General features: G+C 39.0%; 1 protein-coding gene across 1 annotated transcript in view; it reads right to left on the bottom strand.

Annotated features, from left to right (window-relative positions):
* Positions 1 to 26,536, bottom strand: part of LOC150084650 (papilin-like) — a 967,274-nt gene that overhangs the window by 227,622 nt on the left and 713,116 nt on the right. The window contains exon 28 of the mRNA XM_090376529.1: positions 6,818 to 7,012. Within this exon, the coding sequence (XP_090232655.1) occupies positions 6,818 to 7,012 (195 nt within the window). The remainder of the gene's footprint in view (positions 1 to 6,817; positions 7,013 to 26,536) is intronic.

The raw sequence follows: 26,536 nt of genomic DNA, 5'->3' as shown, positions 1-26,536 counted from the left end.
AGGTGTATAAGGCTTTCAATGGTTTGAGCAAGATGGGACAGTTGTAGGTGCACTGATGGGATTCTTCCTCTTGCTCAGATTATACACATGAGGGAGCATAAATTCAAATTGAGGAAAGACAGTTGCAGAATAGATGTGTGGAAATTTGCCTTTAGCCAGCAAGTGGTCATTGTGGAAAGGTCAGGGATAGTTTAAATAAATTCAAGGAAGAACTGGACAAACTTTTGGAGCAAATGGATAGGTGAATTGGAAGTGTTTTTTTTTTTTTTTTGGTTGATGCTATATAAAGCCTGCTTTCTTGCATCATATGCCACTACTACTAATGCTAATGAAAATTAGATGTTTATGATCCTTTTTTCTAATGTGTACTAGTTCTAAAAGCTATTGCTACACTTTATTTGTACTTACTTCCAGAATAAATTAATTTAGAATAAATTTTTAGTGGCAACCCACCTGCATTCATCCACTTGGTTTCTGTGATGTCTGCTATTCCAAAATCATATTGACCTAGCCCTGCTCATTCCACTTTTTTGCAATTTAAGCTTCTAAGGATGATAACATCTGTCTTCATGTTTCAATGCAATTGTAATATTTAGTGCATTTTATATATTCTTAAGCAAGAGTTTCATACTTTTTGGGAAATCATCCCAAATCTGAGATTAGTTTCAAAGAAGCAACAAAAAGAATCTCCCAAGGATCCCCAAATTTTATTGAAGAAAAAGGAAAAATGGTTTAAATTTGTTGTTCAATGTAATATATCATCTATCTTTCCTCTGTAATTAGACTGGTCACAGGCTAGTCAAAAACTAAATTTGTTTTGGTAACTAAGTCTTTCAAATTGAAATGTCAACTAACTGAAATCCTATAGTGAATTACTTAATTGTTACTAGCATTACTGTTATTACTGTTGGCTGATTACCAACATAACGAACAATGTTTTTGGATTTTAAGCATATCTCATCATTCAGGCTTAGCACAAACATTCTCTTGGGTATGACAAGCTAGAGCTTGCTATCTGGAAGTTTAAAACACTGATTGATCTGATATTCAGGTGCCATTTGAGTCAAGTGGACTAAATATCAGGAAGTCCAATCATCCTGTGACATCCAAATCCTCTGCTTGCACCTTCACAATGGTGGGACTGTTCATAACCCTCCAAGTGCTAGTATACTGGAGGTAACTCAGGTTTGAACCAACATAAGCAGTGTCAAGGTGTTGCATCCAAAGCACACAAAGGAATGCCACCCTCTCTGTGTTACCAGGCAATACTAGGTAGATGACTCCCACCAACCAGTGTAATACCACCATTTTGCTTATGGAGGCTTGAAGTGAGAAACCCATGTTCAGCCTCCAAAGAAAAGCTCTGGCAACTCTGGTTGCCCTTACGAAGAAAGGCTTCAGTTTTGCAAATTACAGTGTGTAGAGACTAGGCACCTGCAAGGTGATCTGATTGACATGTATAAAGCCTTGAATGGTTTGAGCATGCTGATGGGATTCTTCCTCTTGCTCAGAATAATCGCATAATCGTCTGAGAGGGCATAAATTCAAACTGAAGATGGGACAGTCATAGGTGCAGAAGTTTGCCTTTATCCAGTGGGTGGTTGATTTGATTGCTGGAACAAACTTCCATCTGTCATTATAGAAGTTAAATAGATTCAAGGCAGAACTAGACAAACATTTGGAATGAGTGGATGGGTGAAATGAGAAGGGTTTTTTTTTTTTTTTTTTGGCTGATACTATATAAGCTTGCTTTCTTGCATCATGTGCCTTTATTAATGCTAATGCTAACTCTCCATCTCTTCCATCATGTGCAGTTTGACTGATATCATTTTCAGTTCATGATGGGCGTTGTAGCAAGTCCAATCTTCCTGTAACGAAGATTGAACTCGTACCCTCCAATCTTCCGGTAAGCAAGATTGGAGGGCACAGGTCTAAAATGGTGTTCATACACCAGTCACTAGATGGAATCTTTTGGTAACTCTCTCTGGGAGGATCCAGATCAGCTAGTGTATAATGTCACTGCCTCTTCTTTGCCAGATAGTGACTGGAGGGAGTCTGAGTAGTGTGTGTGTGTTTGTGTGCATGGGAGCATTGTCAAGGAGCTGATTATATTCTCACTGTGTGTACACCATACCCAAAAATTTCATTACTTCATACATGTCCCTCCCCCCCACCTTTTCTTTACTACTGAATCATGAATAGTCAAACTAACAGAAAAAACTTATCTATGAAAAGATCCCAATTAATTCCTAATTCATTTTACAAACAGATACGGTCTCAGTTCCAATCTCAATGTTCATTTCAAAACTTACAGTCTACTAAGCTCCACTTAGTTTTTCTGACAGAATCCCAATTATCAATTGATTCAACCACTGCTTATCTCAGTTGTTCTACTTATTTCCTGTATGATTCCTTTCGCTTCATAGGTAGTACTTGTGTACATGTCAGCTCTGATATTATGTTAGAGATTTAGTAATTTGAAGTTGCCCCTTTTAGATTTTCTCTGGCTGAAAATCCCTCTATACCCCATTCCATCAAATTCATTTGTTATCTCTATCGATCTCCCAATTCTACTAATCATTTGAAACTTCGTTTCTTTGACACTTCATTTCTTTGAAACTCGACTTTCTCCAGTACAACTTTCCTAATGATGAGATAATTTTACTTGGCAATTTTAATGTTCACAACTCCAGATGTCTTCAGTTTTGTAGTCAACAGACCCCACTCGTCAAATGCTGAGGCTTTTACAATTACTAATGACCAAACAAAGAGACTGTTAATTTAACTACCAGAATATCAGATGATCCAAAACACAGCCAACCTTCTTGATCTTTTTCTCATGAACAGCAAGCCCTTCCAAGTATATCTTCTAGTGACCTCAGATAACAACTTAGCAATAGTCTCTTCTACAGTGAATCCTTTCTCTCATGACCATTCTCAACCTTGTGCTGTTTGGCATTACAAGAATGCTAAATATCTGCAAAATATCTATTCATCTTTTCTTTGGTTAGATATCCATTTTAAATATTCTGATGTGAACATTTGCTCAGATCATGTTAGTGAAATTATTCTTGTTGGGACAAAATCCTACATTTCACAGTCACTTGTCACCTTAAACACTTGTCCTTTATCTAAACCTTGGTTTTCCAATTAATGTTCTAAGACTGTTCAAGATAAAAATGATGCAACTGTCTTGCATCCAAATCTCAGGGTTCATTTTCTATCCTACGGCAAAGCTCATACCAATTGTGAAGTAGTCCAAATTAGATTCTGAACAGAATAAGGGTAAACACTTGCTTCTTGTCTAAATAGTAGTTGAACATTCTGGTCTCTTGCCAAAGCTGTTGCGTACACCTTTTTCACATCGCTACTCCACCACTGTTAAAACCTGATGCCACTTCAGCTAAAGATAAAACCAACTTACTAGCATCCTAATTTTCTTCTAATTCCTGTATTGACAATCTTGATAAACCATCTCCTGCCAATTCCAGTATACTCCACTTGATGCGTCCTGTGGACATCAAAAGGATATCAGAAGAATTTTGAGCAATCTCTATGCTAAGAAAGCTCCAAGCCCTGGTGGTATTTCTCCACTTGTTCTCAAATCCTGTTCTCCTGAGTTTACTCCTGTTCTGTGTTGCCTTTACAATTTATTATTCCACTGGACATACATTTATTTTTCTCTTCTGCCTTATAAATTGGTCATATCCAACCAGTTCCTAAAATGGGTGATAAATCTCCCATCCAATTATTGTCCCACTGCACTCACTTCTATTCTTTCTAAAGAAATGAAGAAATCTATTAATGGTCAACTCATAAAGTATCTAGAAATCTTCCATCTCTTTAATGATCACCATATGCAACACCAATCTGCAAGAGTAGCTCAGGGTGTCTTGTCAATGATATACAGGAATTTTTCTAGCAAGGATAAGGAGATGATTATCCCCTTGTAATGGTCAATCCCCTTGTAAAGGCAATGGTCAGGCCACACCTTGAGTACTGTATACAGGTCTGGAGGGCTCATTTTAAGAAGGATGTAGATCTATTGCAATGAGTACAGAGAAGGGCAACAAGATTAGTGAATGGAACAAAGGGTTGCTCTTACGAAGAAAGGCTTAAGTTTTGCAAATTACAGTGTCTGGAGACTAGGCACCTGCAAGGTGATCTGATTGAGGTGTATATAAAAGCCTTGAATAGTTTGAGCATGCTCAATGCTGATGGGATTTTTCCTTTTGCTCAGAATAATTGCCTGAGAGGGCATAAATTCAAATTGAGGAAAGACAGTTATAGGATAGATGTGCGGCAGAAGTTTGCCTTTAGCCAGCAGGTGGTTGATTGCTGGAACAAACTTCTATCTGTCGTTGTTGAAGTTGATAGCTTAAATACATTCAAGGTAGAACTAGACAAACATTTGGAGAGAGAGAGAGAGAGGATGGGTGAAATGAGAAGGGTGTGTGTGGTTTTTTTTTTTTTTTTTTGGCTGATGCTATATAAGCTTGCTTTCTTGCATATGTGCCTTTACTAATGCTAATATGAATTCTATCAGTGTCAATCCAGTGGAGATATACTGGCTTATGTTACCTATGGTCAAATTCGATGAAAAAATTTGGTAAAACTTAAGCAGTTGCTCATCATTTTAAAGGCTTTTGATCGTGTCTGGTAAAAAGGTCTTCTAAACAGGCTTCCATTTTATGGTTTGCCAATTGTTATTTGGGCTAAGGTAAAGAAAGCCAACATGAGAAGAACGAGAGATGTCGAATAACTTAAGCAGAAAATTAGTTTCCAGACACCAGACTCTAGCGCTGCTCGCTCGGTAAACAGATGGTAGGTGTTATCAGGCTGGAGCCGAAATCGAGAAGGATATATTGATTGACAGGTAGGCATGGCAAACAATGAAATGATTGGTGGTGGTGGGCGTGACAGACAATAAGGTACTGTGTAGTCATTGGTTGGCATTATAATGTATATTTATGAGTAAAGAATGGTGCACAGTAGTTTTGTGATGAAGGGGAAAACAGGTAATAGTAGCAATGAATCTTTTAAAGATGGAGGAAATTTGTAAGGAAAATAAAATGTTGGTTGATTTTTTGATGAAAACTAAATTAATAAAAGTTTTGTTCCGTTCATTGATAGCGTTTGTTAATAAACAATTTATGCGCTAGTCCACCAATGATTCTAAAGAAAAAAGGTTAGGTTAACCCCTCCATTTCAGAAGGGGTTCAAGCTCCCATGGGATTCAAGTGGAGATAACCTGACATTTTTTCACCATTAGGGCATATTATTGAACAAGAAAAATAAAATAAAAGAAAAATTCATAAAAAAAAAAAAAAAAAAAAAAAAATTTTTTTATGAATGTATTTCTAAATATGACTGTAATTCTAAAGAAAAAAGGTTATGTTACCCCCCTCCACTTTGGGAGGGGTTCAAGCTCCCATAGCATTCAAGCGAAGGTAACCTGACCTTTTTTCATCATTACAGAAAACATTCATTAGGGCATGTGCGATTAAGGTAAGTTACCATTAGTACTTCTGAGTGCTACTAAACCGATGTTATTGCGTGTTGTGTTGATGCATCAATCAGCACATCATTTGCCACACCTACCTGTCAATCAATATATCATTCTCGACTTCTGCTCCAGGCATACCAACTATTTACCAAGTGAGCAGTGTTGGAGTGCTGTATCAGGAAACTAATTTTCCACATAAGTTATCCGACATTTCTCATCGTTCTCGTGTTGGCTTTCTTTACCTTCGCCATTATTTGTAATTGGGTATCTAGTTTCTTTCTGACTGTTCTCTATGGGTGATGGTAGATGGTTCTTTGACTGTTCACTCCTGGTGATGGCACCTCCATAGCCAGGTGGGCAGGAGCAGCAGTGCATAGTACACGCTTCTTGATGTAGACCGGGGTTCAAGCCCGTGCCCACTAAATACGGAGGATGCGGTAAGGTCAGAGAATGACCACCGCATATCCCCGGAGAAATATGGCCTTAGTTGCTAATGCTCCTAAAAACCAAAAAAAAAAAAAAACTTCTGGTGATGGTAGATGGCTCCCTGTCTTCTGACTTCTCCACTGATGCTGGTGTTCCCCAAGGTTCAATTCTTTAACCCACTCTTTTCTTCTTGTATATTAATGACCTTCTTCCATTGACTGGAAATCCTATCCATAGTTTTCCTGATGACAGCACACTGAATTCCACCTTCCAGTTTCTGTTACATACCTTTTTGTTTATATTTTCATGGGCACTGTTCTTCTGAATTTGCTTCTATAATCCCCCCTCCTCCCAAACCAGTTAAGCACATGCCACAATAAGTCAACATCCATTTGCTGTCCAACTTTCCAACCTGACACTCAGACAACCAACTTTATTTCTTCTTCATTTATCCCTTCACCTTCCATTTTCTGGAACAACCTCCCATCACACATATTTCCAGAAAATCTACAGAAATTCAAGTCTAATTTCAACAAGTATCTTCTATCACCTATTCAACCTTCAACCCACACTTGATACTAACTACTATAGGTTCTAACACACACACACACACACACACACACACACACACACACACACACACACACACACACACACACACACACACACACACACACACACACACACACAGAAACTCAGACCATATTTGCACCATAGCATATTAAGGATATGCAAGACATAAATAAGTGTGATTGTGCATTGTTAAGAGAAAATATACTTGTGCAGTTAACCCTCTCTTATTCATATTCATAATAAAATAAAGTTTTTTGTTTTTTTTTTTAAATTAAGAAGTGGGAAAGAAAGAATACCCAAAATAAACCTTACCACTAGGTGATAAAGAAGAGTCTAGCTTTTCTTTTTTGCATCTGCTCTCACAAGCATCTTTAGTATTGAATCTATTAGCATTTCCTTGGCAACCACTGAAAAAAAATTCCACACACTGGTCACTGTTATGGTCATAGAACCACTGAGTGAAAGAACCACTGCAAGGCCCTCTTACTTTTGGCAACATACAAATATCTGGAAGATAAAATCAAAAAGGAGTAACTTTTTCTGTGCTAACAGGAAAAATTTATAGCATAAGTGTGTAACATATTATGGTGTGATGCAGTATGCACATGTATGCCTCTCAAAAACAGGAAACCAATGCAACTTTGTGTAAAAATACAAAGTAATCCTATTTGAGAATTTCAATTTATTATTCTGTGTACTAAAAATATAAAAAAAATAATAATCTAACGACTATGTTCAATACTTAATGCAGACAAATATCTCATTTCAGTCATTGAATTTCACAAAATACAATTTCACCGAGAGAGAGAGAGAGAGAGAGAGAGGAACTGAGAGGAAATTTTGGCAAGTTATTTCTTGTATCTTGTACTGTAAATAATTATAATCCTTCAACATTTTTTATATCAGTTCTGTAGGTATACAATTAATATTATAATTTATTTTATAAATTTTATGAATACATTAACCACCACTTTGCTTATTGGAGGCTTGAAGTGGTGAAACCCATGTTTAGTCTCTAGAGCAAAGTTTCCGGCATTCCCCTCCCCCCATACTTCTCCTTCAACCCATGCATGGTACTAAGTACTATAGGTTTTGATACCTTTCATAAAAAAATAAAAAATAAAAAAATATAATAATACTGAACATATTATTGTATTACTTCAAGAAAGTGTTATTAGGGTAATAATTTTCTACTGAAATTTGCTAGTGCTGCAGTTTAACTGAATTTTAGAGCCAAAATTTTGTGAAGGAACTACAGCAGAAACTGGATGGCTCAGAGCAGTGAGAATGCCTTGGCATGGATTTGGGGAAATTGCCAATGTGGTTATCCTATGAATCAAGGCCTTAATTATTGCTTGCACTGCTGTGGAATTTATGCAGAAAATTGATCAAATCCGTGATTTGAGGGATGAATGCTGAGCACTTGAAGAAAAAGTTATTACCTTCGAATGAATTAAATTGGGAGCCTCAGCAAGTACTCTGCTGCCCAACTCAGTAACAGTGCCTGCCCACATGGGTGTAGGAGGGATCATCAAGAGCAGAAGGGGCTGTCCTAACAGAAAGCAGTTATTCTTGATGACACTACTGAGAGGGAAATGGAAAATATATTATGCAATAATAATAGGTGAAATATGACCAGAGTATGTTGGACAGAGGGAAAAAGTGATACTGAAAAACAATTATCATCGGTTAAGGGCACAAAAGGGAATAAAAGCAGGATGTTGGAAATATAGCTGTCAAAAATCTTGACATTTTTAAGATTTGTGATCTCTCACCTCCTAGGGTAGTGTGAAAGAGAAAATTTGCTCAAAGTGTGAAACAGGAAATTTGCTCCCCTTCTTTTCATCAAAGAAGGAGATGAATCAGATTGGTCCACTTCATATCAATGGTTTGACTGTAGATGATCATTCTCAGATAGATGCCAAACTAAATGAGTATTTTGCATCTATATTCACACATGAGTTATTCAAGGAGAAGAGGACCAGATATTTTTCAAACTCTAACAGGGAGTTAAATGATTTTGTAATAACTAAGAGCAAAGTGGAGGATAAATTGTGGAAGTTAAACATAAGAAAAGCACCTGGGGTAGATGGGATCTATCCGGTTATATTAAAGAAGGAAGCAAAGGAAGTAAGAAACGCTTAGCCATAATTATGAGAGCATACTTGGACTTAGGGGAAGTCCCCACCAACTGGAGATGTGCAAATGTATCTCCAATTAACAAAGGGGGATCAAAGAGTGACATGAGTAATCACAGACCTGTTAGTCTGACTTCTGCTGCAGGGAAAATAATGGAGTCACTGGTTAAAGAAGCATTGCAGGATCATCTAGACAACATAGCAGTAATAATTCAGATACAGCAAGGGTTTGTCAAGGGGAAGTCTCGTCTGACCAATTTTATTGGATACTATGACGTGGTCACAAAGGAACTGGATGCACAAATAATTTTGATATCAAATACAGGATCTCCCCGACTTACGTAATACTCGACTTACGGAAATTCGACTTTACATAAGTTTTTGCTGGCCAATGCAAATTTAAAAAAATTTGTGGAAACATATTCTGCATCCTGTAGGAATAAATGGAGGTATCGTGAAAATATCGTAATTTTTTTTTGTAATTCATTCCAAGTCCTTGGAAGTTGAAAATTTCACTATATTACGAAGCTATTTATCTCTCTCTAAAAGATCATATTTATAATGGAAATTGCACTACCCTTCCATCGTTATCATATGTTCCCGTTATAAGAATCAATTTTGAATGCCTTTGTGATATTTTTCTAAAGCACGTTTCTGGAGGTCATGACCAAAAAACAATAAAAACAATTTGCCCTTTCTGATTTATTGGGCTTTTCTGTTAGTGCATCTAATTATAAATGGGTAGTAAACTCGATTTTATTGAATTTGCGATAATACCGATAACTGCAATTGTGTGGGTTTTGAGGCTATTATGGTGAAATGTGTTCCCCTTCACTGAAATCTTCAATCATAAAAAAAAACAAATTTTCAGAAACTTCTTTTCATTCCTATTTACATATTACAATGATGAAGGGAAAGCGACCAATGGAAAGTGCAAGTGGTGGTAGTGCCAGGAAATGAAACAAAATTCATTTAGAAATGAAGACGATTAATTAAGAAGTATGAAGCAGGACAAAGTTTGTCATCTATTGCAAGGGAATTGGGTCTCGCTGCTTCAAGAGTGAATACTATTTTAAAGGGGAGTGCACGTATAAAAGAACATGTCAAAGGATCAACGCACTTAAGATCAACAGCGATCACAAAACAGCGTTCAGGTGCTATATTGAAAATGGCACAGCTGTTAATAATATGGATGGAAAATCAGATTCAGAAGCGAGTGCCCCTGAGTCTAATGACCATTCAAGCAAAACCAATAAGTATTTATAAAGATATTAAGGATAAGTACAGTGAACCTCAATCCAAGTTCGTGGCAAGCAACAAGATAGGTTAAAGCATCACACTGGTTTCCATAACATTAAAGTATGCGATGAAGTCGCCAGTGCCGATTTTGCAGCTGCACAGAAATTTTGTGATGTGTTGGAAAAAATTATTGATGGCGGCTATTCAACACAGGAAATTTTTAACATTGATGAGACTGCTCTGTATTGTAAAAAAATGCCGGATCAAGCATACATTGCCAAAGAGGAAAATACAATGCCAAGTTTCAAGGCATCAAAAGATAGGGCCATGCTCCTGCTTGGGGCTAATTCAGCAGGAGATTACAGATTAAAATCACTGCTTATGTGTCATTCTGGAAATCCTCGTGCATTTAAGGGCATCAATAAAGCCACCCTACCCATGCATTTCTGATCGAATAAGAGAGCATGGGTAACAATAACTCTTTTTGAGGATTGGTTTAAATGTTACTTCATTCCCGAGGTTGAAAAATATTGTAAAGACAACAACGTTCCTTTCATGATTTTGTTTCTAATGTTCCTGGACATCCTACGCATCTAGATGATTTAAATTCAAACGTGAGAGTCATATTTCTACCACCAAACACGACTTCACTCACCCAACCTAAGGATCAGGGTGTTATTTCGAATTTAAAAGCATACTATTTACGCACAACATTTGCTCAGGCATTGTCTGCAATAGACGATGAGAAAAAAATTACGTTGAGAGACTTTTGGAAATCTTACAATATTTACCACTCCATTATTAATAAGGCCTAGGCAGAAATTACTAAAAGCTATTTAAATGGCGCATGGAAGAAAATATGCCCACGGCACATAAAAGGCTACAAAGGATTTGAAAAAGACAAATCATATGAAGAGGTTACAGATAAGATTGTAAAGGTTGCAGAGCTACTTCAGTTTGAAGTTGATGCCAAAGATGCGGAGGAGTTAATAGAGGAAGAAGAGAAGGAATTATCTAATGCATAACATATTGACTTGCAGGTAGCAATAGTGAAAGAAGAAAATGCCGATGAAGCTCAAGATGAACCAAATGAGCAGCCAAGACGCTTCATCGCCAGAGAGATGGCAATGGCATTTCATGAAATTGCATCGGCAATGGCGAGGTTTTAGAGGATAGATCCTAACGATTCTTAAAAGTTAACAGAGGGTTGAATGATATGCTTGCTTGCTAGAAATAAATCTATGATGAAAAGAAAAAAGCCACCGTGCAGTCATCCATTAATATGTTCTTTTGTAAAGTTGAGAGGCTGACCCCTTCTTAATCTATACAGCAGTGTACTTATCAGCTGAAAACATTGATTCTGGCAAAGATGCTCAAGAGGTAAAACTTACTGACATTATACCTGTCTCCTCTCTTTTTTGTAATTTTATAATTTTTTAATTTGCAGGCTTTTGTAATTTTTCCTTCACATGATATAAAAATTGAATAAATACAACAAATAATTCTATTTACATGTTCGTCGAACATTTCTTTTTTGATTCAATCAATTCAGCGAGCACAGTTGCGAGTGCTGCACAAGCATGGGGGAAATTCCCCGACTTTCGTAAAATCCGACTTATGTAGCGTTCCATGAAACGCAACCCTTACGTAAGTCAGAGATTTCCTGTACTTGGATTTCAGGAAAGCTTTTGATATTGTTGCACGTGGAAGACTACTGTACAAATTGGAGCAATATGGCATTAAAAGCAAGTTGCTACAATGGATAAAAGGATGGTTGAGTGGGAGAAGACAGAGTGGTAATCAATGGATACTGCTCTATGTGGACTAATGTTATTAGTGGTGTCCCACAGGGTTCGATGTTGGGCCCATTGTTGTTTTGTATATTTATCAGTGACATTGATGAAGGTATATCAATCTTAATGTCAAAGTTTGCAAATGATACAAAGGTTGGCAGGGTTGTTAATAATAGTAATGACAGTATCCTGCTGCAACAGGATCTGGAAAAGTTGGGCATATGGGCTGAAAAGTGGCAACCTAAGTTTAACATTGACAAATGCAAAGTACTGCATATGAGTAACCCTAGAGAAATGTACCAACTTCAGGGTAGTGGAGAATGAAAGAGACCTGGGGGTAATTGTGCAGTCAGATATGAAGTTTTCTGAGCAGTGCAGACAGGCTGCCAGAGTAGGTCATGGGGCCTTCTGAATGATATACGGGAATTTTGTGAGCAGGGATAGGGAGATGATCATCCCATTGTATAAGGCCACACCTTACGTACTGCATACAGGTCTGGAAACCTCATTTTAGGAAGGATGTACAGTTGCTAGAATGAGTACAGAGACGGGCAAAAAGACTGGTGAAGGGAACAAAGGGGTGCTCTTATGATGAAAGGCTTAAGTTCTACAAATTGAAACTTTTGGAGACTAGGCACTTGCAAGGCAATCTGATTGAGGTGTATAAGGCCTTGAATGGATGGAGCAAGCTCGATGATGAAATTCTTCCTCTTGTTATTTGTTATTTGTTTTTTTTTTTTAGAAGTATTAGCAAATAAGGCCATATTGCTCTGGGGATGTGCGGTGGTCATTCCCTGACCTTTCCGTATTTGGTAGTCACGGGCTCGAACCCCGGTCTAATCAAGAACCGTGTGCTATGCACTGTTGCTCCTGCCCACCTGGCTACGGAGGCGCCTTCTTCCTCTTGATCAGATTACAAACCTGAGGGAGCATAGATTCAAACTGAAGAAAGACAGTTGTAGAATAGATGTGCAGAAGTGTGCCTTTAGCCAGCAGGTAGTTGACTGCTGGAAAAAACTTCCATCTGTTGTTGTGGAAGTTGATAGCTTAAATAAATTCAAGGCAGAACTAGACAAACATTTGGAATGAACAGATCAGTGAAATGGGAAGGGGGTTTTTTTTTTTTTTTTAGCTGATGCTGTATAAGCTTGCTTTCCTGCATCATGTGTATCTCTACTAATACTAATGCTAAATGGAAAAGGAAAGGTTATTAGGGCGGGATCGTAGCTTTCAGAGTACAGAGTATTTTTGGGTCTAACAGCTTTTAGACCCAAAAAGCCATTAGATCGTTTCACACACTTTTAAACCTCTGGCCTTGACAGCGTATGTTCTTTGTATCGAGGACAGTATGCTGTCAAGGCCAGAGGTTTAAAAGTGTGTGGGTCATGTTGTGTAATATGTTGTGCCCCTTGTTCCTCTGGCTTGTTAGCCGCCAGGCCCCAGATGGGACCTGTCGTTTACGTACTCCGCCACGTGGGGGCCAGCCAGGTGTTCCCTTAAAGTTTGCTCTGGCAGGTCCTACCACCTATTTTCCTGAGATTTCAGTGGCTAGGACCTAAAAAAAAATAATAAATGAATAAATAAAATTTTAAAAAATTAAAATAAAGAATAAAAAAAAAAACAAAAAAATAAATAAAATAAAAGTTCTTCTTTTCTTTGGGGTTTGTTTGTTTGTTATTTGTTTTTTTAGGAGCATTAGCAACTAAAGCCATATTGCTCCAGGGATATGCGGTAGTCATTCCCTGACCTTTCCGCATCCTCCATATTTGGTGGTCACGGATCGAACCCCGGTCTAATCAAGAAGCGTTCTTTTGGGCAAAGATGATATATTATACGCTGCTTAGAGGGGCTATAAGGGATAAGCGCTGGAGGTGATAAGATTTCCTAATAGGTCAGGCATGAATTTTGGTGTTTTAAATTTGTATGTGTGGGGTAGGCGCTGTGTAAGGGGAAAGAGATGGGAGGGGAGGTGGAAGATTGGGGGGGTTGGAAATTGGAAGTAAGGGGTCGATAGGGAAGATGACCCCTGTTGAAATAGTGGGGCATACCCAAGCCCTACCAGAGGAGAAAGAGGGGTGGCAGGATGGGGGAGGCAGCAGGCCATTCCCTCCCCCTTCTAGGGAAAGAGGAGTAAAAAGCAGGCTAGACAGAGCCGGGGTGCCATATGGCTGTATGGCATCATAAGATGCAATCTTCACCTTTGCGTTCGAGTCCTTCGGAGGTCTGAGTCCAAGTTGCAATCTTCGTCTTTGCATTAGTCTGATGGAGGTCTATGTCCAGAAGTCAGGTCCAGTTCGTTACATTCATGTGTTGTATCTACTTCAGGTGGTCACTAGTTCAGAGTTTTGCAGTCATCTCAGGCTAGTTACTTCTGTGTTTTCATAGGTTAGTGATAATGTGGCAGGGATCTTTGTCTTTCAAAGAGTTCGCGGGCAAAGATGGTGAAAGCTCAGTAATTATCTTCTTCTTGCAATATTATTTCTTCTCGGTTTCTTAGCAAGGAGTTGATGCATGTATATAGCTGACATCTGAGGTCCTCATAGTTGTCACAGTCATGGATAAGATGTTTCCAGGTTTCCTCCTGACTGCAGTTACAGCTCGGGTTGTCGGAGATTCCCAGCTCATGGAGTTTCCCTCTGAAAGAGCCATGTCCCGTAAGAAGGAAGGTGGTGTGCAAGCCAGGGGAAAACCAGGACGGGGAGATAGGATATACCCTACTGACATTGGGTATAAATTTTTTGGTGACTTGCCCTTTTGTGGTAAGATTCTATCTATTTTGCCAAATAGATTGCAGATGTTCCGTTAACCTCTTATTTTCTGAGGATCTATTGTGTAGTCTAGATAAGTTGTGGTTCTTCCTTTCGAATGTTGATGTAGCAGCCCACAGCGCACAATCTCCAGGTCCAGGGGAAGGAAGCCCACTAGGACCTGGAGCGCATGGGTGTTCACTGTGCAGCAGGCTCTATTGTTGTCAATAGTATGGATCGATTCCAGCTTTTTCTTGTTGACTGTGGTGTTTGCTTTCTGATACCAGGCGCCTGCACCATAGGGAAGGATAGGGATGAAGAGAGCTTTGTATAGAAGGGAGAGGGCCCCTCTTCCTTAGTCCCCAGTCCTTCCTGGTGATTTTGGTTATCAGGGCCGAGAGCCTCCTTGTTTTCATTCTGAGATAACAGAAATGAGATGTGAAGTTCAAGTTTCGGTCTAGTATTATTCCTAAGTATTTTAGTTCCTGTTTGAGTTTGATGGTCGCTCCATTTATTTTGATTAATGGAGGTCTACCAGGGTCAAGAGCACCCCTGAGGAGTATTGAGTTTGTTTTTGCGGTTGAGATCGTTAGAAGATTCCTCTTGGCCCACTCCTGTAGCATGTGTGTGGCATGATTGCCCATGGCCTCGAGTTGAGCCCTGCTGTCTGCTTGAAGCATCATAATCAGATCATTAGTGTATGCCTGTGCATGACATTTGGAATATCCAGATTTAAAAACTCATCAAGCACCAGGTTCCATAGGAGCGGCCCCCAGGACGGATCCCTGGGGGCAGCCCCTGTAAACCAGTCTGAATACAGAGGTAAAGTGTGCTTCACTAAGGAGTGCTGACAGTGATTCTTCGGTTTTCCAGGTGAGATTTAATGCAGCGAAATAGATTTGATGGGATTTGAGCCCGTCGAAGCCTGGCCAGGCTCCAATGAAGTCAATTGAGATGAGGAGGAAATATTTCCTGTTACAGTTTCTGACTGCATCGATGATCCTCTAGAGGGCATCAGTGGTGGAGCATCTCCTCCTGAAACCAAATTGGTTTCTTGACATCAATTGAGCATTCTGGTAACAGTGTTCAATTCTGTGGTAGATGAGTCACTCAACGCGCTTACTCAGCATCGACAGCAGAGTGATAGGCCTGTGTGAGCCTGGAACGTCCTGGGGTTTAGTGGGGTTTTTCAGGATAAGTCTGACTCGGGCTATCTTCCACAAAGTTGGAAAGGAACCCTCCATGAGGCATTCATTTGCTAGGTTTAATATAGTATCCGGTATAATTTCCACTGCCTTTTTTTAGTATTTCCGGCTCTATTTGATCTTCGCCGGGAGTTTTCCTATTTTGCATTTTGGCTGCAGCTATGTTGAGTTCCGTTATCATGAAAGAGGGCTCCACTGTCTGGGTGGAGTATTTATCATTCCCCTCACAGAGAGTTCTCTGTTCCTGCGTGTGTGGAATTATTGAAAGTAGGAGTATATGGTCCAATATATTATTAATGGAAGAGTGCCAGGATCTGGTGTATGTCCCTTGAGGTGTTAAGGTGGCAGCAATGACCTCCCCTGGGGAATTTATTGGTGGTGACTTTATATACCACTCCCCAGGGGTCTGCATTTCCCACTGTGGATACAAGGTCTTCCCGGGAGAGTCTCTTTCTTGTTTTAATTTGAGCCGTATATTGGTTCCTGACCTCCCAGTATTGCTGGTCTGAGTATGTCAACCTCTGCTTGGGGCCAAGATCTAAGTGCCCTTTGGAACCTTTTTCAGGCATTATTCACTCACTGTCTTATTGCCTGGAGTTCCGGTGACCACCAGTGGACCGCTTTGGGAACGGACTTCTTCCCGATGGCCATGTTTGCTGCTTCAGTTATAAGCTGCATTACTTTTCGTTGGTGTTGGTTTGGATTGAGATATTTTGGGTTGAAATTCCTGGCTTTTTCCATCAATGTCTGTTGGAATAAGTTCCAGTCTGCTTTTTGGATGGTGTATCTTGACGAGAGGAATCAAGGTGGATACTGTGCTACGAGGGAGTGGTGTAGGTCAAAGGTTAAGACTCTGTGGTCTGACGTAGTCCAGTATTCTTGTACCAGGGGGAGAGATGCCCAACAATCGACCGAGTGGCGAGAGTTACATCTATATTTGCCTCCCATAGTGTTCTGGAGAAAGTTGATGGTTGATTAGGTCTGTTCAGAACTGCTAGATTACAGGCGCTGACCATTTCTTGCACCCCCCCCCCCATGATCTGGTCTTTCACTGTGCCAAGCAGGGGATCTGCAGTTGGCATCCATTCCTACTATGAGTTTGGCATTCCGCAATTTGTAGTTGGATATTTTGCATATATCTTGTCATGGTGGATATTTTGCATATATCTTGTCATGGTGTTGACAACTATATATGTTCACATATATAGAGGTGACATAAAATTCCCCTAACGGTGAGGCTATATGGGCACATATGGCCCAGTTTGTACACAGGTCTGAGATCTTGGTTACCGTGAGGTCAGGATTCCGGACAGCGATGGCAGCCCATGGGTTGTCTCCATCGACTTGTATGATCTTTTAATGTAGGGGGTAGCCTTTTACTTCTTTGTTGCAGGTGTAGGGCTCCTGTGGCATTAGTATCTCATAATTTTCTTCCATGGCTTTTTTTAGCCATTTGTGTGGCAACAGCCTTAGACCTCTGAGCATTGTGCTGTGCAAATTTAATCTTTGTTTGATTATAGTGATTCCTGTTATTCACCATAGTCGGTTCTGTTTTGTTGGGCACTCTTAGCCTTTATGTAGATTGGACACTTTATTATCCCGTAGTGAGTGACCAAATGGTAGTTGGCGCATTATGACCTGCATAGTCCATGCGCCATTAAACCTCAATACAAACCAAACCAAAACAAAATGATAGCTTCGTTTCTTTACAATTCACACAAATTGCAGGTTCTGCTTTCCTGGGGCAGAATGTGAATTCACGTCCGGTGTCTGCACAATGGCCACAGGTAGGCTGTGTTTGCTTACAGGTGTGGGTCGTGTGACCAAAGCGACAGCACCTGTAGCATTTGGGAACAGCCACATGCTCACGAAAATGGTGGCTGCCCCAGTTTATATAGATTCTTGATTGTTGGCTCAAAGATTTCCAGGCCGATGCTGAGAGCTCTATGATCCAATTTATGGCATTTCCATTTCTGGATTTAGTTAACAGATATATACTTGATAATTATATAAGCCTTATAAATCAACCAGTTTTTAGAGCAGGCCTGGGCAAACTATTCCCCATGGGCCGCATGCGGCCCGAGAGCTTTAATTGTATTTTCGAAAAAAGTTTACTTATTTTATGCCTTTTTCAACACCTTTTTGAAAAAATACATTATAGAATTTGTCGACTTGTAAATTGTTTTATCATCTCTCTATTGTTCAAATTGAGATAGAATTTGAAATTGTGCACGAACCAGAGCGGGCACTTTTATAACGGTATAATTTGCGATTATAAACTAACTGCGCGAAACTACGGTAACAGACAACCGGATGACGACAATTGCTTTGCTGCAGTGGCAGAGTAATAGGATAGGACTGCTGACCGGCTGCATTTCCAATCTGTTTTCTCTGATGGTCATCCTGCAGTTAGTTTTTTTGCGTTATCTTCGGTTATCATCTTGGTACCAGTAGCAATAAAAATAATATTTATGCCCTTTTTAAAAATGAATAAAAAACGAAAAATTCAACAAGAACATCGCGTCTTCAATGAAGAGTGGAACACAAAATATTTTTTTTCTAACATAAATAACCAGATTATTTGTCTCATCTGACGAGAGAGTGTCTCAGTGTTGAAAGAGTACAATATTAAAAGAGATTTCACTACTAAACATTCCGAATATGGTGCAAATTTAACTCCGGAAGCGAGAAAGAAAACTGCTGATGGATTGATACAAAATTTATCTATAGACAACAAAATGTGTTTACGCGACTAAGGAAAAAGACGCTACTATAGAGGCAGGTTTTGTTATTTCTCATATAATTACAAAAAGCAACAAGCCTTTTTCTGATGGAGACTATATTAAAGAATGTATGACTAAAGTTTGTGGAATTATATGTCCTAACATTAAACACAAATTTGAGAATATAAGTTTATCTCGGTGAACCGTAGTAAGAAGAATTGACTCTATTGATACAAATTTGAATGAACAATTATTATCAGTATTAGAATCCATAACATGGTACTCGATAGCTCTCGACGAGCTGATATATTTGAAAAAGTTGAAAAATGCTTAACAAAATATAATTTACAATGGAACAAAATGATAAGCATAACAACTGACGGAGCACCAAGTTTGACAGGTAAAAATGTTGGAGCGTTAAAGAAAATTCAGGATAAAATTTGTGAAAACTATCCTGATTATAATTTAATTACGATTCATTGTATTATACATCAACAAGTATTATGTAAAAATGTGTTAAAAGTTGAACATGTCACATCTTGTATTATTAAACTAGTAAATTTAATACGATCGAGGGGCCTGAAACATAGACAATTCGTTAATTTTCTTCAAGATATTGAATCCGAGTACACAGATATTCCTTATCATAGCCAAATTCGATGGCTTAGATTTGGAAAAGTTCTTTGGTGAGTATGGGATCTTAAAGATGACATCATTCTATTTTTAAAACTGAAAAATATTATGGACCTTCCCGAATTAACAGATAATAACTGGATTTGTGATTTTGCGTTTACCCTGGACATCGTGACACACTTTCAACACCGTGTTACAAGGGAAAAATTTATACGGTAAAATGGTAAAAGGTTTGAATGGATTTCAATTAAAACTCCAGTTATTTGTTTGTTATTTGGTTTTTAGGAGCATTAGCAACTAAGGCCATATTGCTCCGAGGATATGTGGTGGTCAATCCCTGACCTTTCCGCAACCTCCGTATTTGATGGTCACGGGCTCAAACCCCAGTCTAATCAAGAAGCATGTACTACGCACTGCTGCTCCTGCCCACCTGGCTACGGAGGCACGAAAACTCCAGCTGTTCCTTCGACATTTATTGATTAACAAGGTAGACCAGGAATCTTCAGCAACTTCCAACCAGCAACAGCTTTTAGGAATCTTCAGCAACTTCCAACCATGAAGTTGCTGGAGATTCCAGAAAATAAATTTGAAAAATATTGTGAAATTATCAACGCTTTGAATGATGACTTTTCACAAAGATTTGGCGACTTCCGAAAAATTGAGACAAGCTTGGCAATAGTGCGCGACCCATTTTCAATAGAAATTGATAGTGCACCGAGTGAACTACAGCTTCAGATTATAGATCTGCAGTGTGATACCGATTTAAGGGAATTGCACCATTGTGAGGAAATCTGCAAATTTTACAATACTCTTAATTCGGACAAATTCGACGAACTTAAAAAGATTTTGCCAGAAAAATGTTGGTTATTTTTGGATCAACCTACATATGTGAACAAACATTTTCCATCATGAATCTAAATAAAAATTCTTTACGATCAAACATCACCGATGAACATTTACAAGCAGTTTTAAGAATCTCAACTATAAAATTAACACCCGAAATTAAAAAAATGTTAAAAGATGAAAAACAGTTCCATTCATCTCATTAAATTCTTCGTTGTTAGAGAATAATTTTTTTTTTATGTTATATTTCTTCTTCATGATAACAAATAATATATATCTAAAAATAGTATTTTACGTGCGGCCTGCCTTCTTTTTGAATTCCTAATGTGGCCCTTCAGCCAAAAGTTTGCCCACACCTGTTTCAGAGAGTAGATTTAAAAGGTGAGTTCTTAGGACATTTTTCTGAAAAAAAAAAAAAAAAAAACAGTTTCCATTATTACTATTACTTGCCAAGGTTATTGATGTTACATATGATAACTGCCCAGACAGTAGTTAGAAATGGTCAGATCCACTGGTATAGCACTACCTCCAGTGGGTGTTGGATTTCACCCTTTATGGCAGACAATGATTTTAGTGCCTGAGGTCCACTACATGTTGCACTTAGTTGTGGCCTATCTCCTCATGGTGTAGAGGGGAATTGGGAGGCTTTCCCTGCAGAAAAGTGGCCAGAAACAACTAAACAACACACGTGCACAAACTTAATATCATACACTTTTTTTGGCCTTTTATGGAGTTCTGTATTCATCACAGTGTATCAAGGCAGAGTTAAACTGATGCTCAATGTGCTGCCCTAAATAAGATATAACACAAATATCTACCTGTCTATATACATTTCAGTTTGTTTCAAATAGAAAAAAAAATTCAGACAGATCTGCATCGTTACATATGATGCAGTCAAGTGACAAAGATTCTTGAAGATCTGAAAGTAAACTGAAAGAAGTGCATCATTTAACGAGTATATGCTTTACTGTGAATGGTTGCAAGCAGTGCGTACACTGAAGAGGATCATTTTCTGTAAGCAGAAAGAGATGGGTGAGATGAGTATGATCTATTCAGGTTTTCACTAGGATTACTTCTTTTCTATTTTTACAGAAGCTAGAAGTCCATAAGTGTGGTTCAGGTTTTAGTTGAAACAGCTTGTTATTTGTGTGAATTTTCCACAGAAGTGTCCATTGTTCCATACATATTTTCTGTATGTTGCATTTATAATTGGAATATGGGACTAGATTATTTATTGAGGCTTTGCTGGATGGATTCTTTGCAGCATCATCTGCACACATTTCCTGGAATACCACTGTATACTGAAATCCAAGCGAAGACAACAGTTTGCTGATGCTCACTAAGATGTATCAGCTCATGTCTTAGGAGTTTTAATAAAATACTAGAGTGAGGAATCATTTTTCAGAGCTAAAAGAGCACTCCTTGACTCAGTATATATTATGCTTATATTGACTGAGAAGAGTGAGATGTTTTTCAGGGCAAGCTTGATGGCAAGGAACTCAGCAGTATAACTGTTGCATTTGGCCAGAAGTGAAAAGAAACAGTTGTATTAGGATAGACAGCAGCTGCATCCACTTTATCATCAGACTTTGATCCATCAGTATTGATCTTAATAAAGTGGGAATACTTTTGTGTATGAGCAAAATGTAGTTGTTGGTTGTTAATATTTGCTATAGCACCTTTACCCCATTGCTCAGAGTAATCATCAAAAGAAAGTGTGAGAATCAAAAAATCCGGAGAGCCTCCATGCAGTCCACAGGGGATCTGAATCTTATAGATTCTCTGAGGATATTATCAAGCAGAATATCCCAGCATACGGTTAGATTCTGCAATCTGATACCAGGAGGCCGAACTGTTCTGGTTTTATTTGCATAGTGGGTTGCCCACTGCAAATCATGTAGTGGCCTATTAAGATGAGTGGGGAGGCTTTAATTTTAGATGAGTAGTTCATCACTAACATCTTTCTTCTAATGTTGAGTACAGGTTGTGAGCCTCAACATAAAGAGAAGAGTGTTGGATGGGCTCAAGACAGGCTAAGGTGCTCTCCCTAACAGAACCATAAACAGGTGCTCTGTAATCTAGCCAAGATCTAATTAGAGACCTATGTAAGTGAGGCAGGTTATGACAATCTGCACACCAGGATGTACTGGAGATGACCCAGAGTATATTCATTTTCTTTGTGCAAGTGATTTGTAGATATCTAATGTGCTCCTGGAAGTTCTTAATAAAAATTAGCTCTACGAGACAAATACTGTTCATAATTGGAAGAGGATGATTGGACAAGTGTAACTCAGGTTCAGGATGCATTTTGGTGCAGAAATATATGGCTGTAGCTTTGTGGCTTGAGAGTTTATATCCATTTTGTGCCATCCATAATTCAATATTATTTATGGATATTTGTAGATGCATCTCAATATAGTTTCATTTTCCAAGAATAGCAGGATATGGCAAGTTCATCCACATAGAGATACAAATCGACAATGTTTGGAAACTATTTGTGATATTGTTTATTCATATTGCAAACAGAGTTATGCTGAGAACAGAGCCTTGTGGGACTCCTTCTTCTTGTGTGCATGTTTAAGATAGAACCTGCTAGTACTGAACTTGGAAGGACCCATGTCGAAGAAAGCTTGAAAAAAATATGGTAACTGGCTTCTCATATGAACAGAATGGAAACTCTTAGGATGCTATAGCATCATGTGGTATTGAAAGCTTTCTCTATATCAAGGAATATCATGATGAGGTGTTGATTTCTGATGAAGGTATTCCTTATGTTTGATTCAACATTTGTCATGAGATCTAAGGAAGATCTATTCTTCCAAAAGCCAAACTGATTATGTTTCAGGATTCAAGTTACCAGGTGAGTGGATGGTGCACCACTTTTTCCTGTATCTTACACAAGCAGCTGATTAGAGAAATTGCTCTATAGATGTGAGAAACCGAATGATCTTTTCCACGTTTAGGTATGGCTATTACATAAGAATGTTGCCAGGAAATGGGAAATAAATGTTCAGAGAAGATAACTTTAAAATTTTAGCAATGACAGTAGTGATTTCTAATCAAGATATTGAAGCATTATACAATAAATTCTGTCAGGGCCAGGAGTACTGTTTCTTGAGATATATATAGATGCTTCTTTCAGTTCAGATATTATGAGTGGTTTTAGGGTAAAGGACAGGTAGCTTTGATGTTTAGTTTGCTTTTCTCAACTTCCGCTTTAAGTTTTTGAAAAGATGGTTGATATGTAGTGAGGCAGACAATTCATAGAACACAGTTCTCAAGGCATTTGCAATCTCCCCAGGAGAAGAGATCTTCCCATTCCAATTAATAATAGAAGAAGGTAACCTATGATATTTACCATTTGCTTCTTTATTTTTTCCCACATTATTTGGGTATCTGTATTTTTGTTGATTGAGGAAGGGAATTTTATCCACGAGTCTTCTTTGGTTTTCTTCAGATATAATAAGCTTTGATCCTCAGTCTCTTGACGTAAATAAGGTTGGCAGTGGTGGAGTGGTGCGATATTTGTAGAAGATGTTCCATGCTGCATTTTTTTCCCTTCCCTTCCCTTTGTTACAATCATTATTTTCCAGTGACTGGTATGACTATGGTTCTTATTTGAGATTGTGGGATGGCAACTGTTGCAGCTGTTAGTATCTGCATTGTGATATTATTGGTGATCGTGTCAACAGCAGAAGTCTCAATGATGTTATAGCATTAGCATTAGTAGAGGCATATGATGCGAGAAAGCAAGCTTATGCTGCATCAGCCAAAAAAAAAAAAAAAACCACCCTCCCATTTCACTCCTCCATTCGTTCAAAATGCCAGTCCACCTCAGCCTTATTAGGCTATTAGCTTCCACAACAAAAGATGGAAGCCTGTTCCACCAATCAACTACCTGCTGGCTAAAGGCAAATTTCAGAAATCTATTCTACAACTATCTTTCCACAATTTGAAACTGTGGTCCCTCAGGTTCTTAGTCTGAGTAAGAGGAAGAATCCCATCACCATTCAGCTTGCTCAATGCATTCAAGGCCTTATACACCTCAATCAGATCACCTAGCAAGTTCCTACTCTCCAGCCACTGCAATTTGCATAACTTAAGCCTTTCTTGGTAAGAGCAGCCCCTCACCAATCTCGTTGCCCTTCTTTGAACTCATTCTAGCAACTCTACATCCTTCCTAAAATGAGGCCTCCAGACCTGTATACAGTACTCTAGGTGTGGCCTGACCATTCCTTTGTATAACTAGATAATCATTTCCCTGTCCTTGCTAGCAAAATTCCTATATATCATTGACAAGACTCCATGACCTGCCCTGGCAGTCCATCTGCACTGCTCAGCAAACTTCATATTTGACTGCACAATTACCCCCAGGTAATTCCACTTCCCACTTCCCTGAGTGTAGTACCACACAGTTGGTACGTTTCTCTTCGGTTATTGCTATCCATGTGCAGCACTTTGCATTTGTCAATGTTAAATTAGCATTAGCATTAGTAGAGGCATTTGATGCAAGAAAGCAAGCTTATGCAGCATCAGCCAAAAAAAAAAAAAAAAAACCACACTTCCACTTCACCCCTCTGTTCGTTCAAAATATCTGTCCAGCTGAGCCTTAAACTTATTTAGGCTATCAACTTCCACGACAAGGGATGGAAGTCTGTTCCACCAACCAACCACCTGCTGGCTAAAGGCAAATTTCCGCACGTCTATCCTACATCTGTCTTTCCCCAATTTGAATTTATGCCCTCTCAGGTGATTATTCTGAGCGAGAGGAAGAATCCCATCAGCATTGAGCATGCTCAAACCATTCAAGGCTTTATACACCTCTATCAGATCACCTGGCTAGTGCCTAGTCTCCAGACACTGTAATTTGCAAAACTTAAGCCTTTCTTCATAAGAGCACCCCTTTGTTCCATTCACTAATCTTGTTGCCCTTCTCTGTACTCGTTCCAGCAGCTCTACATCTTTCATCTTGAAATAAGGCCTCCAGACCTGTATAGAGTACTCTAGGTGTGGCCTGACCATTGCCTTATACAAGGGAATAATCACCTCCTTATCCCTGCTAAAAAAATTCCTATATATCATTGACAATACACCATGAGCTACTCTTGCAGCCCATCTGCACTGCTCAGAGAACTTCATATTTGCCTGCACAACCACCCCCAGGTCCCTTTCATTCTCTACCACTGTCAGTGTAGTACCACAGAGTTGATACATTGCTCTGGGGTTGCTGTTTCCCATGTGTAGTACTTTACATTTGTCAATGTTAAACTTCATTTGCCACCTCTCAGCCCATCTGCTCAACCTTTTCAGATCCTGTTGCAGCAGCATAGTGTCAGTAGTGTCCTTGACAACCCTGCCTATCTTTGTATCGTCTGCAAACTTCAACATTAAGCTTGATATACCCTCATCAATATCATTTATGAATACAGAAAACAATAATGGACCCAACACTGAGCCCTCAGAGACTCCACTAATAACATTAGTCCACGACGAGCAGTGTCCATTGATTACCACTCTCTGTCTTCTCCCCCTCAGCCACCCCTTTATCCACAGCAGCAATTTGCCTCCAATGCCACACTGCTCCAATTTGCGCAGCAGTCTTCCATGTGCAACAGTATCAAAAGCCTTTCTAAGATCCAAGTATATAATATCAAAGTTATTCCCTACATCCAGTTCCTTTGTGACTGCATCATAGTATCCAATCAAATTGGTCAGGCAAGATTTCCCCTTAACAAAACCATGCTGTGTCCGAGCTATAACTGAAGTCTTGTCTAAATGATCCTGCCGTGCTTCTTTAACTAGTGCCTCCATTAATTTTCCTGGAACAGAAGTTAAACTCACAGGTCTATAATTACTTGTGTCAGCCTTTGATCCTCCTTTGTGAATTGGGGTGACATTTGCACATCTCCAGTCAATGGGTACCTCCCCTGAGTCCAAGGAAGCTCTCATAATTATGACTAAGGGTTTGCTTACTTCCTTTGCTACCTCCTTTAATATAACTGGATAGATCCCATCCACCCCAGATGCCTTTCTTGTGTTTATCTTCAACAATTTCTCCTCCACTTTACTCTCAGTTATTACAAGATTCTCTAGCTCACTGCTAGAGTTGAATACACCTCTGGCTTTCCCCTTGCTAAATAACTCCTCATGTGTGAATGTCGATGCAAAATATTCATTTAGTTTGTTAGCTACCTGAGCAGGATCATCAACAGTTGACCCATCGATATCAAGTGGACCAATCTGATTCATCCCCTCCCTTCTAGAGTTTACATAAGTAAAGAACTCTTTGCTGTTTTTCTTTGCATCCCTTGCCAAAGATTTCTCGTAATCTGCCTTCGCCTGCCTAACCTCCTTTGTAACTTGGTTACAGATCAACTTGTATCTATCATAGGCTTCTGTGTCATGTGTTAATTTGTATGTATCCCATGCATGTTTCTTCTCTGCCATATGCCTCATCAGTTCATCTGACATCCATTTAGGCCTAAACCTTGAACAATATTTCTTAGTTGGTATGTATAGCCTAGTAGCTTCCAAGATAAGTTCTTTGAATGCTTCCCATTTTGCATTTGCTGTTGGTAACATCATCAGTTGGTCCCACTGTATAGAATTTAAATACTGTCTCAGTCCATCGTAGTCGCCTTTACGAAAGCAATAACCTTTCCCTTTACCCCTAATGGTAGTTACCTCTTTGAGTAAATCCCACTTCAGCA

Source organism: Mastigoproctus giganteus, chromosome 6 (assembly GCF_048544385.1).
Source record: "Mastigoproctus giganteus isolate SK-2022 chromosome 6, ASM4854438v1, whole genome shotgun sequence".
Taxonomy (NCBI): domain Eukaryota; kingdom Metazoa; phylum Arthropoda; class Arachnida; order Uropygi; family Thelyphonidae; genus Mastigoproctus; species Mastigoproctus giganteus.
Note: the sequence above shows the minus strand (reverse complement) of the source record. Positions and strands in the feature narration are given on the sequence as shown.